General features: G+C 35.5%; 1 protein-coding gene across 1 annotated transcript in view; it reads left to right on the top strand.

The window, feature by feature from the left end:
* The window catches only part of VEGFC (vascular endothelial growth factor C), a 71,546-nt gene extending 54,035 nt beyond the window's left edge, over positions 1-17,511 (top strand). Inside the window, 5 exon segments of the mRNA XM_069013764.1 lie at positions 1,538-1,728; positions 8,976-9,127; positions 11,335-11,444; positions 11,695-12,025; positions 16,483-17,511. Coding sequence (XP_068869865.1) covers positions 1,538-1,728; positions 8,976-9,127; positions 11,335-11,444; positions 11,695-12,025; positions 16,483-16,597 — 899 coding nt within the window. The 3' untranslated portion in view covers positions 16,598-17,511.
* Positions 17,512-18,980: the final 1,469 nt, after the last annotated feature.

Genomic DNA, 18,980 nt, shown 5'->3' with positions numbered 1-18,980 from the left:
ATCCACGTTCCAACACACAATAAATTAAAATCTGAAGGCTTTTCAGTTGTGTCAAAAATATTTTAAAAGCTAAGCATTGTCAGTAAACCAACCTCAGCAGTTTGATAGGATGTATTGTCTATAATATAAAATAGGGAAAGTGAAGTGCTTGTCTTCAAGTATAAGGAATCCTACTTTGTAGAGGCTGTAACGATTTTGCAGAAAGAAAAGAGGATGCTAATAGTTGGACCCATTGAACTGTTTCTTCTCACTTTCTGCAATTGCATCATGGCTGGTAATGCTTTCTTCTCTTACAAATTATGGCTTTGGAATGCCAAATAACCCACTTTTAACTTTTTCCTGTTACAAGAGGATAGTTGTAATGGTGTTATGATAAAACAAGGAAAACAGCTTTCAAACCAATGTGTTTGAATACCTTTCAGTGTTTCAGATAACTTGGGTAAAAATATATTAGCTTACAGTTTAAACAAATTCTTGTAGGCAGAGAAATGCGGGATTTATAGCAGGAGGTGTATTTTTTGACATGATATTGGAAATCACGTACCTTAATGGAGACTTCAAAGTACACAAAGGGCAGGATTTCCATTTTTGTTGAATAGCCTACCAAATTCTAATGCCAAAAGGGAATAAAGGGACCTGTACAGCCACAAGTCTCAGGGCTGTTTAGCTCAAGATTATATTTGGTAAGAGGCTGTAAAACATGATACAAAGTCTTTGGCCCAATTTATGTGGATAATCTGGGCACAAAAATCATCCGTCAGGTTAAATAACATGCTGTATATAATTGCTAAATAGTAATATTTTCTGTTAAATTATACCCTTCTAGTTAACAAACTTAACATGTATTTAAATGAATTTCACAGTAAGTGTATAAAATCTAACATTTCTAATATATCACATCCAAGTGAAGTACTCTGTAGGGCTGGTTAAGATAACTTTGCAGAGGTGTGCAGTACTAAAGTGCAGACTTTACTGACGATAAGACTTGCCCTAGGCAAAGGAGAAAGGTAATAATTTTAAACTAAAGAAAATAGATTCACAATAGATAAAAGGAAGAAATTTTTTACTATAAGGATGGTGAACTACTGGAACAGGTTGCCCAGTAAGGTGCCAGATGCCCCATCCCTGGAAACATTCAAGGTCATTCAAGTTTGGATGGGGCTCTGAGCAGCCTGATCTGGTTGAAGATGTTCTTGCTCATTACAAGGGGGTTGGACTAGATGACAGGTGAACTTTCAAGGTCCTTTCCAACACAAACCAGGCTATGATTCTGTACTCTAAGGTCTCCCCCTGCCTGTTAGGTTCCATTTTAGCTCCACTGTGACTTTGCTTCATGACAATATGTCATGTCCCTCTAAAGAAGAAAATTCAGCTAGAAGGTAACATAGAGAGATGTGTATTTCACTGACTGAAGGGTGTGACTCTAGCAATTCATATTCTGGTTTTGAAGTTTAAAAAGGAATCCTAATTTACTGCAGGACAGTTTTGGTTTTAAACAGTTACTTTATAACATATGAAATTCCCTGTAACTTGGCAGGTATTGATACTGAATGGAGAAAAACTCAGTGCATGCCACGTGAAGTGTGTGTGGATGTGGGAAAAGAGTTTGGAGCAACTACAAACACCTTCTTTAAACCCCCATGTGTATCAATCTACAGATGTGGAGGTTGCTGCAATAGTGAAGGACTTCAGTGTATGAATATCAGCACAAATTACATCAGCAAGACAGTAAGTTCTCACTCTTTTATTACAGTTCACATCCTCCTTGCAAATACATTTATGTTCATGCATATTTTAAACCTTCTTCTTGCTACTGTGACAAAGGAAATAGTTGATTCCAGAATACATGGGTAAAACAGATGAAGAGACTACTGCCTGGAAAAAATGTATTTAGCACTCTTTCCCCCAGAATAATTTTATTTTTTAGGGAAGAAAAACGGGACATTATTATGTCCCATTCTCAGTTTTGAGATTATCCATGAAACTTAATTCCCTCTCTTTTTTTTTCATCTACCATATGCCTGTATGAGGCAAGTACTTTATGGAAAAGTAGCCTCTAATCTTACTGGTGTAGGCTGCTGTAGGACATGTGCAGGAAGGTTGCATGTTTTAAATAAAGCCTTTTAGGAACTGCATTTTACTATATTGAGAAATATTAGCATTATGTAACCATTTTTTTTGTTGTAATGCATCTTCTTCAAGTTCAGGGCTAGTGATCAGGTAGGAATGTGCAGAGATCATGCATTGAGCCTGTGAGCTGCCTTCAAAGAAGCATATGCTGCATTATTCTAAGAAGATACAGGAATTCTCACAACTGTCTTTCAACATTTCCCTCAAAAATCCTGTAAAAATAATCATACTTACAAGAATTTCCTAGGGTATTTTCCTATTATAGTATTTGGTAGGGTTTTTTTTCACTGGGGGCTTTTTCACTTTTTAGTGTAAATCTTGCTTCCTTTTTCAACAGGATGCGTCTAGCTGAAGATGCAGTACATATTTATAATGAAGACCAAAACTGCATAGCCAGTTATAAAATTGCAGCCCTTAGAAATGTCACTCCTTTATCATAAAACTTCTTAGTGCTCTGAGCCTTTTTAGGGGGGAATTAGGAAAAGGGAATGTAAAGAAAACAGCAAAACCCACTAATTTTTAGAGTGCATTTAGAGTTCTGCCCTCATTTCTCAACAGATCTGTCTGTCTGAAATGGTATATCCTTCCAAGAGTTTTCAATCCTAAATTTAGTCTAGTTGTAGACAAACACACAGGAGTAATGTAACTCAAATAGCTTAAATGAGGACAAGTGCAACACTGACTTTGTTAAAGCCTTATTGTTTTTCTCATTATTAGGTGAAACCATCGTCTCAACTCCAGTTGCTTGAAAGATGTAAATACCATTTTCATTTTAAAACCCAAGAAATAAAACTTTTTTTTTTTTTTTTTTTTTTTTTTTTTTTTTTTTTAATGTATTGGTAAAGCTTATCTTACCAAAATAAAGGATTGTCTAGTCACAGAGAGAGTTGTTCCATGTAACACAGATTTCCTAGTTTTTGAGTGCTATGTCAGTTTGGGGTAAATAATATCTTTCTTTTCATCTTAGTGTTCACATCCATTGGGTGAAATAATTTTTTTACCCAGTAAAAAATGTTTAGCACTGACTTTCCTTTTGAAGTTCTTGGTGTTATTGGTGATGATATGACGTAAGAGTAGTTAAAGATTTGAGAGACTCTAAAAAGTAAAATCTTAAAGGTCTTATTAGAAGGAAAAAGGATGCAATGTCACTGCTTTATTTTCTTACTTATTCTGTAAAAGCAATTTAATCTCTGAGTTTTGTCTTGCTTCTGCTTTCCAGTTTTATCTGGTCCTTGACAGAATGCAGTTTTAAAAAACCCTTAATAAAGGAACAGACTTATAGCTATATCTCTTCATCTGTCACTATCTCAAATTTTTTAAAATTATGTGACCACAGTTTACCCCATATCAAATGAGACTTAGGAAAAAAAAAAAGTATTGGATTCAAGAACTTCTGTAGCATTTAGGTACCCAACACATCTCTTTTCACCACAGTTTCTTTATTTCCTGATGGAAATGAGAACAAATAGTTTTTTCATAATTCACCAATTTTTAGCTTTATTTTTTGTGGATAAACTCTGTAAGATAACTTCATACTCTTCACCCTGCAGAAAAAGTGCTTAATGGGAAACTAATTTTCCAACTGGAGCTCTTACTGTGAAGGCAAGCTCTAGCATTGGTTCCAGACATTAAAATATATAGAAAGCTGATATCAGCTTTCATCAAAATTAATTAAAAATAAAAGAACTCAGCACAGAAATTATTTTTATAGGGGGAAATCATTGATTTCTAGGAGGAGGGACCAGGTCAGATGTTCCCAGATTGCTTTGTGGAACACAGTGGTGGTCCAGAGCGAGGTCAATAGTTCTCTAGTTCAGGCTGTGTTCATCCTTTCTAGGTAATCAACTTCATTGAGAGAAAAGTAGAAAAGTATTCTGCTTTGTTTTTAATACAATTTTTTTCCCCAAAACCTGTTTTTGTAGCTGCTAAGGGATGTTTATACAACCAGGATTGAGATCTGAGACAACTTCTTAATTAAGATACAGTACAAGGTCTATGACTTAGAAGACTCCCTAGGCTAATTCTCCTGAGTGCAGTAGCCAAGTCTGTAGGTGGTGGCTTGTCTAGTAAGGATCTGTGGGAAATGTGACTGGTTGGCTTTTTGTTTTGTGGTGTGGTTGTGTTGGGTTTTTTCTCTAATTCGTTATCAAGCAGCTGTTCTCTGTTTCCATGGCACAAATAATTCAACAGTGGTTACAAAGATTATGGAACCACCTGGTGCTGCTCCAGCCTGTCCCTGAGCAGCACTTTTTTATGCCCCACCTATAGCCACTTGCTTATAGGTTGAAGGGAAGTAGAGAGCAGATGTCAAAGAGCTCTCATCCCATTCTCCCTGTTGGCTGTCAGAAAGGACATTTTTTGGCTTCTTTCAGATCACTTGTTGTAAAGGTCCTAAATCATCTTGTTTCACAGTTACAGTTACAGTCCCTCAAGGGAAAACATCTATCCAAGCAGATCAAAATTAGATTTAGAGGAGATTTTCTCACAGGAAACAAGTTAACAGCTTGAAATTGTTTGCCCAGTTTGGGATGTGCGTGGTGCTCTTTTTCACAATTCAGAGATATGCCACAAGAATAGTCAGTTGTTTTGAACATTACCATTTCTACCTTTTCCCATGCATTTCTCTGTTAGACTGATTATTGTAGTGATATAGTAGGTACTATTAATAGTGGGAGATACATAAGTTCCAAATGTTTTTTGTTAATGTTTCTGGGAAAAGAAAAGGATTAAAATAGAAAAAGATAGAAAAAGGAACACAAGCAGATTAAATAAATATGAATTTATTATATCAATTACCTGTTGTTATATCCCACGTAAGCCTTGAAAGTTAGATAGCAAAATAATGATGATGTTCCATTTCTCAAATAGTTTATTTTCATTCTTTTCAATATAGGATGTTTAGTTTTAAAATCAGTCTCATGTCCTTAGCTTAAAAACCTCTCTAGACACATTGTACTCTGTTACACTGGTTATATTTGGCTGGCCTTACTGGCACTTTCTAAAGTGCAAAGATCACAAGTGATGGAAACTTAGACTCAATCAATTTAAGGGAAACGTGCCAAAATAAACCACAATCCATCAGAAGAACATAGTGTAGTTAATGTAAATCTTGGGAAAAAAACATACATAAATCCTGCATTTGAAAAGTATCTAGAATGATGGCCTTCCCACATAACAGTTTTGATATGTTTCAGAAGTCAGTGAGCATAATAATTTTATGTGTGCTGATACAATGGATATTGGCACATATCGTGACAATGCTGAATAAATTAATGTAGCCACTGAAGCAAATAAAAACTCTGTATAAAAATCTGCAGTTTTCTGGAAAGTATGGCATGAGGTCCTTCTAGTATAAAGAAGAAGCTATCAATGCCTTGGATCAAAATTTATTGCCTTTTGAGGCTTTAAGTGACCTGGTCTAGTGAAAGGTGTCCCTGCCCGTGGCAGAGGGGTTCTACTTGGATGATCTCTAAGGTCCTTTCCAACCCAAACAATTCTATGATTCTAAGGATCAGTGAGAACAAATATATGGAAAATTGCATTTTCAGGAGTTCTGATAGTGCTTTTTGTCAACACATTCAGAGATTCCCATGTTCTGTCAGATTTGTTATTTTTTTATTTTTTTTTAAGTTTAAAATCATACTAAGTTGTAGGTTGTGGACAGTACTTGAAAGAGAAATCCTAGAAAGAGTGAGAAGGACTGGAAGACCTGCCATCTGGCTTTCTATGACAAAACAGCCTAGACTGGCTGGAGGTGGAGGAATGGAGGGTGTTGAATTCTTATTAAATGCTTTATTTATTTATGGCTTTCAACTGTTCTTCAGCTACACAGAGCTTCTGTTAGTATGTGTTGTACTCTGATCAGTAACAGTGTGTTACTGATTTATGTTTACAGTTAGCAGCTTCTCTGGAGGAGGACAGAGCTTTGTGATTTTGTGTGGGGTTTTTTTGTTTTTTCTTATATATAATACTCTTTAGTTATACAATCACTTATTGCTTCTGTTGTTGCTTTCCACTGTTTTCCTGATAATGCAGTGTTGGTGGCAAAAAGGTACAGGACAGCAAGTTGAATTTATTTTTTAATTTGCCTCTGACTGGAGTAATACTCATTTAATGTATTTTAATTTGCTGTTTCATTTATTATAATAGCATTTTTCAGAACAATAAAAGCTCTACACTTTGAAAAACTGCTCTAATCCCTACTGCTATCAGATCTTATGTTCTTCTGGGGACTGAAGCTCATTCTTTGTAGTCTTTGGGACTGGATGTCTGTCTTTAGGCATCGGTACGTGAAGGAAATGGCTTTTCCCTTTTGCCTGTTGAGTGAATTAGTCTGTTTTTTATTATAATTTAAAGTTGGAAAGGAAGAGAAGATTTGGTCTTCTAAGAATGCAGTAAAACCAATCTTTTAGAGAATGAGGGATCAAACAGAAATATAAGCCATTTGGTCTCCAGGAAGTGTTACCCATTTGGGCCATGTGGGTACCAGCAACAGTAGCCATAGTAGCCAGAATGTTGCCAGAAAAAGAATTGAGAACCAGCCTCGTACTGGTTAGGAGGCATTTTTCACAGGCATATCCTTTCTAGGTACTGACATTTGGCTGTTAAATGTTGCCAAACATGCCCTATAGTGAAAGCAGATGTTGACCTTATTGTTCTGTTGGATGAGGAGGGTGAGCAAAAAAAAATTGTAGATGTTATCAAAACCATAAAGCATTGCTTATGGTCAGGTTTTACCTAATCTGAAATGTTTTCTTTAGATGACGATTCAAACACAACTGCTGCGTGTTAAGAGTTTACACTTAAATAGCTTCATTGAATTTAGAGATGCTGCTATCACATCTGAGAGCAGAATATAGATTTTCTTTAGGATGAGTCTTATTTTCAACTGATAGAGATTACTTAAACTGAACTATTCAGAGCATTAAATACTTTTTCTGTAACAGACTACTTTTCAATAATTTGAAACCTCTTGTGAAACCTCTTTATATATTTTTGTTATTGGAAGAGAGGAATAAATATCTCATTCATATAGTATCCCAACAACATGTGCTGGCAAAAGTGAAGGAAGAACAAATCAATAGTTACAACACCAGTATTTAAATTCCAGCACTTCCATTAATGAAGATGGGTCTGTTTTCTATTCTTTTTCAAAATGTTAGTTCATGTCTTGTCTTAAGCACTTTACAAGAGTGGGGAGTAGGAATATAACACTGTGTATAATATAAACTCTAATACAAATAATTGAGTTATAGATATAATGTATATAGATAAAAATACAATAGTTGGCTTAGATTTTTTGACTTTATGTATAAACAATAGCGATTCTCAGGTGATATAAAATACATTATTATTAAAAGAATTTATTTGAACAACTGAAGGTAATTCAAGGAGGTCAAGGAAGCTACCTTTATATTGTTTAACTAGACCTTTTTCTCGTTGTACCACTGAAGTGTTGATGGGAATAGTTGTTAGCAATATTTGTCTCCAAACCTTTCACAGTTTTAATGGAAGGATAAATGTAAATTAAGATTAATTCATGTTCACCATCACTTCCACCCATGATTGATCCATCTCAGCTGTTTTTGTGAAATTTCCCTCAGTGATCTCCTGAAGCTAAACAGGACAGTTGGGCAGGGACCTACCTCTTTTAGGTGGTTTGGAAATGTAGCAATAGTCCTATGCTGCCATCTTCAGTGGTCTGGAGTCTGCTATGCTTTGCAGCAGAGCAAACTGGCCTACTGCAAGAATAGACAAAGAATATGCACTTGTTTTCCAGCTGCAGTTAGGCTCATTCAAAAACTCATGCTTATTCTATTTTCTAAGATTTATCAGTTCTTGCTGCAGTGGGTTTTTATTTCAGCTTCAGAAAAGCAAGTTCATACTGTCATGAGAGAACAGAAAAAACAGGATTTTCTTTACATGTGTAATATTGTAATTAAGTTCATACTCTTTGTTCTGTCCATCAATTCATATATATCTTCTAAGAATCAGCTTCCTAAGCAGGTATTTAAGATAGTAAAAGCTTGTCCATTTGTAGGTTTCTGGCTGTCCAGGTTGTCAGAGGTCTCAACAGCAGTGCAGAAAAGTACAACTTGTTAAAAAAAAAAAAAAAAGTCTTGCATATGTAGGTGAGTTTTGTCCTCTGATTAAAGATCAGTAGTAAAAAACATATTCAAAGAACTCAAGCATGTATTTGTCTTAAGTATATACTGTATGCAGAAATTGAAGCTATTTTCATAAACACAGTCCTTTTTGTCTTTATCTGCAACATCACCTTCCTCCTCTCCAATTTCCTAGCTTGTGCATTATAATTTATGATGGCCTTCAAATAGATGGATATTTTTAAAAGAAATAAGTACATAAAGCTATTGTCATATATCAGTACAAAAATGAAACCTCTGTGTTATGACTATTGCTCTTCTTCCCAGAGGCATCTCAGTATTTTGTGATTAATTTAAAGGGAATTTTATAATACATCAGGGAAATGGAGCCACATTGGTATAAAAGGCAAAAGGGATTGTAAGTATAATCAAAAAGTTGATTAGGAAGTCTCTTTCCAGAAGGCTGTGTTGAACTTAGTAAAAACTCAGTAGATATCCCTGGTGGCAATTAGGCATTAATTTTTTGGTTACCCCAGGACAGTACTGAACTTTGAACTAGACATGGACTTGTGACTCAAGACCAAAATTTTAAGAAGTGCTACTTTTTTTACAGCTGGAACAAGAATCCAAAACAAAAAGTCTGAACTTAAACTCGTGATAGGTTTTTCGTATGTCCTTATATTTTGCTTAGTTGGACCATTAGTGATCTTTGTAAGAAGATTCTTGCTTTGCCTTTTGTAGCTGTTTGAGATCACGGTGCCTCTGTCTCACGGCCCCAAGCCCGTCACCGTCAGTTTTGCCAACCACACGTCCTGCCGGTGCATGTCCAAGCTGGATGTTTACAGACAAGTCCACTCTATCATAAGACGTTCCTTGCCAGCAGCACAAACTCAGTAAGTATGAGGCTTGTCTTTCCTTTCACGTTATGAGCAAGCCTATATAATCAGATTTAAAATACTGCTGGGATGTTTGCACAGTTAGGATAGGTGATCTATACATAGCAGTAGCAGAATGCATTCTGCAAGGGAGCTGCCATTATTTTACACAAAGAGAATGCTACTAAATTAACATTACCTTTTTACCATTAGATAAACTGAAGTGAGATGATTTAAAACTGAAGAACAATGTGTGTGGGATTTTCTTGATGTATAAATATTTAGGAGGTCAAAAATACATAATAGTCTAACAGTTGCTTTAAGGAAGAATCAATAACTAGAAGCCGAACTGGAATTAGTTGTTGACATTTTTAATAAGGTGAGTGAATAGAGCAAATTTCTCTGAGGTTTTAAGCATTTTCCTCAGTGGTTTCATTCAGTTTAAGTCTGGATGTTTTCTGACACACAGATTATATTCTATTTGAGTTCAATTGATTTGTTTGTCAAAGCATGGATCATAAACAGTGGCTTGGAAGTAAATCTATTGATAATTAGTTTAATTACATAATTAACAGCTTATAAAGAGTCAATAAAAACCCAAGAGTTAATAATAAAGTCAAAGGATGTTGACTCTCTCCAGCTTCTCAGTGTTTCTAGATTAAGAGCTGTTGTAATGACCAGAGCAAGAGTTTATTCTAGCCAGGAAGCAGCTACCTGTAGTTGAGGGAGGTGAGAGTACAGACACCAGACTTGAACCAGCACTCACAGGTAGCTGTTTCTCCTGTGACTAAGGAATCATGCTTCAACAAAGGTAAGACAACACAGTAATAGATCAGAATATATAAAGGTCTCCTCTACTGTTACATACTGTCTTTAAGTTCAGAATCTATGGCTTTGTACAATAAAACAGGCAGGAGGGTTTGGTTTGTAGTTGTTTGGCTTGACTTGGTTGGTTTGGGTTTTTTTAACAGAACACAATAATATGTCTGTAAATTATCCAAACTATTTCTCAAACAGAATCAGGAGGCAGGCTAAAGGAAACATATGCCAAGTGAGGCAGCAAGAGTGAGACCATTACTGGAATGAAATCAGGAAACACAAGTTTGATAAAACATGAGGTGAAGCAGGGTGATGTTAAACTACAGCAGTCTGTACAAGCAGTGATTTAGTGTGCTGAAGGGGAGGGGTGTACTTGAATGATGATCATGGAAGAATGTCCCAGCACCTGCATTTTTGAATGTGTGAGTAATGGTGCTCAGGGGGATGAAAAGTGCATCAAATGAGTAATGTAGGTGTTGTCTTAACAGATTAGTAGGATTTAGAAATACTACAGAAACAATGAATAAATGACAGAGCCCGGATACAAGAAGTTAGGTTTGACTTGTTCAAAGATGTAATGTCAGCTGTGGTGATAAAGAAATTGCAAGAGATGAAGATGAGATAATACACATAAATATTCTATCAGTGATTCACCAGATAGCTCAGTTCACTCATTCTTTAAAAAGGCAACAGCTGCTGCCTTTGGTTTTTTTTTCTTTCTTTGGTTTCCACTACCTTGGCTGCAAACTGTAGCAGAAAAAGAGGACTAAAGTGTTAACTTGTTTATTGCCTTTATTTTTAAAGGCAGCACTGCTAAAGTTCAAATCTTTAGGTTCAAGAAAGCTCACCAGAATCTGAGTAACTAATGAGAAAGTGTCAGCTAATGGCACATAACTTTCACATAAACTGGAATGGAATCTGATAAACTGATATATTTTTTTTAAAGTTTTGTCTACAGCATTCATTATAAAATTTATCTGCTGTCTTTTGCTATCTTAAGTTTGAAAACATTTTTGTACTTAAAACAACACATAAAATGATGCCTGTTACATGCAGTATTTGGCATGCAAAAATGTTTTATACTCTTCTGTTTTCTACCTGAGGCTTATGTTCTAGGGCTGTTTCCAAACTACATTAGCAAAGTACAAATATAAGTTTCTAGAAGTTAGAGCTAAAACTTGAAATGTGAGAAAGTTTCTTCAATAAATGGTTGAAAATCTCTGTAGTAGGGAGAACCTTTAGTAACAGATTTGACAGGAATAAAAAAAAAAGATTATGAATGAACTGACACTTAGAAAGATATTTGCAATGGAGAGAAACTAATGCAATCAACAGCTAAAATTGATTTATTTTTTTTTCCTTGAGTTCTTATGGTAGTAAATCAACAGCATTTTTTAATTTCACAGGTGTCATGTGGCAAACAAGACCTGTCCAAAAAATCATATTTGGAATAATCAAATTTGCAGATGTTTGTCACAGCATGATTTTGGTTTCTCTTCTCACCTTGGAGATTCTGGTAAGCACTTTTGCTTAAAGGATTTAATGTAGTTCTATGTTTATATTCACCTAAAGACAAAGAAGTAGTAGCAATTACTTGTATCTTTTTCTGTATTAATACTACTACTGGTTGTTGCCTGTCTTTTTATGTATATTTGTTTTTGAAACACCGTAAAAGGCATGGATTTGCTCATTTCTTCCCATAAAAATAGGTGTGAGAGTAGACACAAAATTCTGGTAAGAGTGTGATTTCTCTGCTGCTTTTGTAGACACATCTGAAGGATTCCATATTTGTGGACCGAACAAAGAGCTGGATGAAGAAACCTGTCAGTGTGTCTGCAAAGGAGGCGTGCGGCCCTCGAGCTGTGGACCTCACAAAGAATTGGACAGATCATCATGTCAGTGCATGTGCAAAAACAAACTTATCCCTGCTTCCTGTGGGCCCAACAAGGAATTTGATGAAGAAAAGTGCCAGTGTGTATGTAAAAAGAGCTGTCCTAGACATCAGCCACTAAATCCTGCAAAATGTGTCTGTGAATGTATAGAATCTCCCAATAAATGCTTCTTGAAAGGAAAAAGGTTCCATCACCAGACATGCAGGTAAAACCTCAGTTCTAATTTCTTTTAGTGTGTTCAAGGCATAAAGTTTTGGGTTGTGACATTAGCTGTCTTGTTGAACTGCTTTGTAACAGTCTTAAGTAAACAGTAAACCTGTCTTCAGTTTTATCTTCTGTGACTTCGATAATCTCTAAGAGGAAGCTACTAGGCATAATAAGTATTTAAACCATGTTTAGTTTTTAGTACTCTTACTACTACTTCCTGGGACTTATTTCCTTTTGGTGAAAATGAATCCTAAGTTCAATCTCCCTATATCTTATGGTATTTAAAATCCTACTCTGTTTTCCCCCATGAACTGAAAATTGCAATTCAAGTAACTCAAATATTCAAATAACTCAAATATTCCTAATTAGATTTCAGGGTGTAGTTCTGGAGATAACATCATTCATTTCCACTTCCTAAATTTTGGAGTCACCTAGCTCTGGGTGATTTTTGTGAAAAGTAGACATGTATAACTATAAAACAGACTTCCCAGACCACCATTTAAAATAAAACTTAGTTAGGAAGAGAATTCTGCTGTTTCTTTATACACCCTAGGGCCTTTTCCTCCCATGACTGCTACACCCATAGCATTAGCAGTCTATATATATAAATGTGGATGACTTTAGGTTCTGAGAAACAACCAGCATTATTTCTGCTTTGTATATTATGTGAGGAAAGTTTTCCTGTAAGATTCTCTTGTAAATTTCTTGAACAAATTCATTAATTAAATTAATTTTAAAAAAAATCCACTCAATGTCATTTGGAGAAGAAGGATCACGTATTTCTAGTATAGGGGAATTATTTCTATTACATGAATGACAAATAACAATTCATGCACTGCAAACAGAAAATAGCAAATTGGGACATTTAAATGTCTGTAGTAACCTGATGCTTATCAAAAATAACACTTATGTAATATTTAATGTAACATGTAATTATTTGGGATAAATATATTTCCAGATATATAAACATTATTTCATCTTCATAATGAAAAAATGACAAATATAAGTACTGACATTTCTATTGAAGTCTTTGAAATGGGGGAAAAGATAACTGGCATTACTTGTTTTCCAATATTTGGCCTTTGAAGTGAAATAGAACAGCTGTTAGAAACATCAGAAACTAATTTTTCTCTATAATTCAACTCACATCATTTCAATTTTATGTTTGCAGAGGAAAAGAAACCAGCCTGGTTACATAAGCTCTACATTTTACAAAGCCTTTACACTAGAGGTGTCACTTCCAGCAGTGCTACAAATATAAATCACGTACATTTTAAAAGAGCATGCACAACTGGAGAAGTCAGGCACTTAAGAAGCTAAGAAATGCCATAATAAATATCCAATGTTGATTTCAATGTCTCTGTTGATTTAAAGACTTAGTATTTGAAGGAGAAAATTGAGTTCAGCCTTTCTCAGTTGTGTTGTGGTTGAATACAGTAAAGAGTTTGAATCACTTTCTCACTTCCAAGGACAGTATGATATAGGGTGCTTCTACCTTTTTCTCTTTTCTGAGCTGTTTTTCTTTTGATTTTGTGTGGGGAAAACCTTTAGACCTCTGGAACCAGTAGTCCTGTAGATTTTAGCACTGCCAAGGAAAATAGAGGGAGCAGCCTCTTCTCCTTAAGAAAAGACTTAGCGTAGGTTTCTCACTTTTTGTCTCTGTCCAGCACAAGCTGTCTCTAAAAGGAAAAAATCCCTGCAACGCCCTTTTTATCTCTGAAAGATCTCTGGCTGACTTATAACAGCATCAATTATACAATTGAATTTATATAATAAATATATGAATTTTATAAATTTATAAAACATAAATAGAGGTACAACTCTGCCTAGCTTTGTGCTAGACGTGTGAGCCCTAGACATGAACATAATCCTGTTGTCATGTCCTAGACAGCTCCCTGTGGAGACAAGTAGTCCTTGTAGCTTCTGGTTTTGAAGCACTAATATTTTTATGCACTGTACCTAAAATGCCTCTATCTCTAGTGTTACACCCTGCTTCAGATGAAAGTAATACAAAATAATTTACAAAGCAGAGGATGGGAAGGAAAAAATAAAAACCTCAGCATACTGGCTTTTCAGGTGATTTATGCTGTTTATCAGCCCAAGACTTGTTTCATCTGTGGCCTTGCTAGGCTGCCCACAGTGACTATATGGGCATTCTGCAGCAAAAAATCACAATTATTGACCATAAAGAGAAAGTTGCTTTTGATTTGCCCAGCACTAGGACTAGTGAGAGAACATCTGTCTGAGCTCCAGCATGCTCAGATTATGCTCATTGAAACAGATCTCTGTCACATGAAAACACTCCATAAACAGCATTCAGACCAAATCTTTTGAAAGACCTTGTCTATTGTTCAGCAGTTTCCTAAGGAAACCACGTTTATGTAGTTACAATGAGTGCTGCTGTTCACCCTGTGCTACCAGCTCTAAAATTTATTTTGGTCAGTTTTGGCTGGGCCAGATTACTAGGAACTTCATCTGCTAAGCACTTTAGAGGAGGAGAGGGACTTTCTCGCTCTGTTGAAATGTCCCAAATTAGGATAAGACTGAAGTAACCTGAACTTGACTGTGCTGGACACAAACTCATGTGGGAGAGGTGCTGTATAGCAGTCTCAGCTGCAAGTTGAAGTTCACAAGGAGGCATGAATCCTAAACAAAGTGAACTCCTCATGCTTAATGTTAGCATGACTGCTTTTCATTGTGTACAGTCATAGGTGTGTGGAAGAGTTTAGCTTTGCATCTTTTTCTTCTTATTTCGTTTTACTGTCATTCAGTACCTGAAATGGTCTGAACTTTCATGGCAGAGACAGCAAAAAGGTGAGTTCAGTGTTTCATCCACTGAATCTCTATGGAGTACCTTTTGCCCAGAACAGACCTACTGCTGGTTGCCTATTCACTCACAAACCTTTTTGTTGCCTTTTACCACCGTTTCCAAACTTTAGGGGGAAAAGATAAGTAGGGCTTTGAGAGATTCCCATGAGCTGCTACACTGATTTCAAATATCTATTAAGTGGCACAAAAAATGTTACTCCCTTAATTACAGAGATCACAATGGTGGACTAATCTATGATAAATGACATTGAAAACACTGAACAAGACGTGACACTAGTTAATAAATGTCACATTTGCAGTCTTCCTCATTCCTTGTTGCTTTCCTCATAGCCAGATTCATTGGTTGAACTAGATGGTGTGAATTAGTGTAACTGTAGTGCAGACCTCATATCACAAATTATTGCAAAGTAGTAACTTAGTATCCAAAACAAGCACACTACATACTAACTTATTTGCAACAACAGTAAGAGTAGCCACAAGCCTGAAACAAGAATTACCTAGGGCAGAGAAGAGTGACATTGTGCAATTTAGCGTGCTGTATGTATGTTAGTAACAGTTATCGTAACAGATCACAATATCGGTGTTTCACAAACAGGTGCACATTATTTAAGTAAAAGTTTTAAGTATAACTATGGTGAAATTTAAGACATAGACTTTTGTCTTTTGACTCCTTGCCAGTGTCTGAAAAAAATCCCAGACTTGTACTTTGTCTCCATTATACACCAGAAAGTATTTAGCATTGTTATCGTAGGTTATTTTGGGTCAAGTTCTTGTTTTAATAGAAAAATTAAATAGGAAAAGGAAGGGTTCAGGGACAACCAGAGATGATATCTTTGTATAAGTTGTATTTTTCAGTCAAGGAATTGGTGAGGAAAAATTCTGGTGCTGCATAGTAGATGTGATTTGTGGTTTAATGCTGTATTTCTGCAAAACTTATTTTAATCAGGTAGGCACTAATTCTGCCCTTTTTCCATTAAGTTTTATCAGAAACATGATAAATAGGCTCTGATTTTTTTCAGAATGCACGCGGATGCAATATGAATGTAGATATATTCCCACTGGCCTCAGAGACTGGCTGTGGGAATTTGCAACTTGAAAGGAAGTATGTTCTCATTTTCAAGATCAGAGTCACAGTGTAACATATGTAGACAAACCTCTCTCAGGCTTATTGAAGTAACCAATAAGGTGAGAAACAGTCCTGGGTAGGAGGATGATAGATTTGATTATCACCTGATTCTAGATTACCACCTCCAATTTGCAGCATGCAGTAGGTTGTAACAAGCCAATTTGAGTACAGAAATATATCCTATTTTCAAAACAAAATTTAAAAAAATATTACTCAAGATTAGAATGTGGCTGTAACCAACAGTGTGGTAAAAAAGATCCATGTGTATCCATTGCAATAGAATAATTTCTCTTCAGTATAATTCATTACTATTTCATTGTATTTTGTGAAGATGTCTGACTAAAATTGTTGCAAGAACATCATAAGTTAAAATATATATACTTGTAAGAATTAAATATCCCATTGAGAAATGGCAAAGTGAAGGCACACAGATTTCTGCCCTAGGTAAATATAAATGATTGTGTTATATTAATGTCCACTTTTTGTTTTCCTTTCTTTAGTTGTTACAGACCTCCGTGTACAGTGCGAACGAAACGCTGCGATGCTGGATTTTACTTCAGTGAAGAAGTGTGCCGCTGTGTACCTACATATTGGAAAAGACCACTTATGAATTAGTGAAGAGAGCACTACTTGCTATGTTGGTGTACATTTTTCCATTAGAACAACAGAACAACAGAAACTTTGATAATATTTGGAATTAAATGTTCACCAGAGACCCTGTGGGGCTTTCAGAGACAGACTTGTGCTTTTCTCAAGATGTGGAAAGCAAAATGTAGAAAACAACTGGGGTTCGTGTTTTGTAAAGAACTCAATAAGGACTTATTTTCTGTCAATGACCAAACAGCCTAGGTTCTCCTTCTTGTGATTTTTTTTTTTTTTAAGAGATAATGACTATATAATTTATTTCCACTAAAACCATCGTGCAGCATTTCTGTTTATAGCAGTAACAATTGTTAAAGCTCACTGTGATCAATATTTTTATATCATGCAAAGTATGTTTAAAATAAAATGGAAATTGTATTATATAATGGTGAGAATGTTTAATCATCTGCCTAAACAGGAACTCAGATTCAACTCTATTTTCAGGGTTCTTAACAGGGGAAAAAGGCAATAAGGAGAAAGCACTTTTATGAGGGAAGACTGCAGACATTTTCTCATACCTGTTGTGTTTTCCATTTGGAATAGAGTTGTACTGAGGGTTTTGTGAGCCAGTGGTACTTCTGGCTCTAGAATGACAGTAGCAAAGAAGGTATAATTAATGACAATGGGAACATTGGAGATTCTGTACATTGCCCAAGTATAAGGACTATGTTTAAAGCACGGTAGCAACTACTCACATTCCAATATATTCATCTCCTATTTTATTTCTTGGTGGCACTCCCAAGGAAAAGTATAAAATAATGTCTATTCAAGGTTATTGGTATGAAAGTGGAAATTCCAACACTGCTTTTTATTTAGTGTTATAGGCTACGTTAAATCATTCAAAATGCTTTGATGAGCTTTACTCTTTACTGAGTCAATCAGATCTCTTCATCAATGTATACAGATGCAAATATATTTTGAAGGGGAAAAAATATATATTCCAATGGGGACATGAAAGGACCAGTCTGCTGTGGATTGACACAGTCTCTACATTAAAAAAGTCTCTTTCAGAAAATGTGAAATCAAACATCTACAATTTTAAAAAAAGGTAAGATTTTTAACTTGGATGGGAAGATCAATCTATTCAAAATTAAAATGTATCAGAAGTTGGAAGGAATTTCTTTATTTACGGAAACTTTATTGGGTGCAGAAGTGGAACAAGCAAAGCTGCAAAGCAAGATTTTTGTGACAGGAATGGTCAGATCTGTAAAAATAATTGTAGACATCAGTGCTGGATCTAAGCAGCTGTTCTTTAAAGAGTTATTAATGAAATATCATAGAAAGTTCGCCAGGAGGGGTTGCTTTTCTAGATTTTTTGTATTTCATAGTTGCTAAAACTGAGTGAAAGTTCCTGTTGATTACTCCATTCCCAGCACAGGTTGATGCAGTCTAACAGGAGGAGAGATACTTTGAGACTTCACACTTTCCACTGTATGCCTGCTATGCTCTGTGTTCTTCCTAAGAGGCCAGATATTTATTATCCAAATGGGATAACAGGGTGAAGTTCAGGCATGCAAATACTGAACAATGTCTTTATTATTATTGCTTCAGCAATCAAATGAAGGTAGAAATTTGGACAACAATTTAACATTGATGCACAACTTTAGCTATTATAACAACTCACACTTCCCATCCAGTGGCATTAGCAATCATGCAAATCATCAGTGTCTAAATTGGCAATGTCAACATAATAGCAAGAGGCTAATGATCAAACTTAATTCAGTATTCAAAAAAATCCAAACATCACTTCTGTAGTTTAACTGCTTAAGGGAAACATAAAATACCTTAAGAAATCAATTAAATAACAAACTTTTACAAAGACTTGAGAAAAAAAAAACTGTAGGTGAAGATTTTAAATTTCTATCCCAGCCCAATACAGAAGTCAGTGAAGAGAAGACAAACCAAATCTGGTACCAAGAACAGAGCCTAAGTAAGCAGGTATCTAACAGACAAAAAATATACTTGTGCTTACAAAGGAGGAGGGCACGAGTGAAGGCAGAAGAAAACCTACATTCCATCAAGTAATTCCATGTAGATTATAAAAAGTGCATGTTAAAATACTATGCAAATTAAAAAAACCAAACCTCATTAAACTGAGCAATGATCACGTGTCTAAATTTTTTTAAAGGGTTCATGAAAACAGCTAATAAACCCACTGTGGCTAAGCAGGTACTTGTATTTCTACCGAGCATGCCACACTCCAAAATGGTAAAACTCATCTGAGTAGGGAAGGGCAGACAGGAAGCTCGAAAATGAGACCAATGAACAAGAGCCTTCAACTTTATCACAAACATCAGCATTTAATAAGGCTTACTTTCTTGAATGCATGCTTTTTCTGTTTCTTAACCTTCCAAGC

The sequence above is a fragment of the Aphelocoma coerulescens genome, chromosome 4, assembly GCF_041296385.1.
Source record: "Aphelocoma coerulescens isolate FSJ_1873_10779 chromosome 4, UR_Acoe_1.0, whole genome shotgun sequence".
NCBI lineage: Eukaryota > Metazoa > Chordata > Aves > Passeriformes > Corvidae > Aphelocoma > Aphelocoma coerulescens.
Note: the sequence above shows the minus strand (reverse complement) of the source record. Positions and strands in the feature narration are given on the sequence as shown.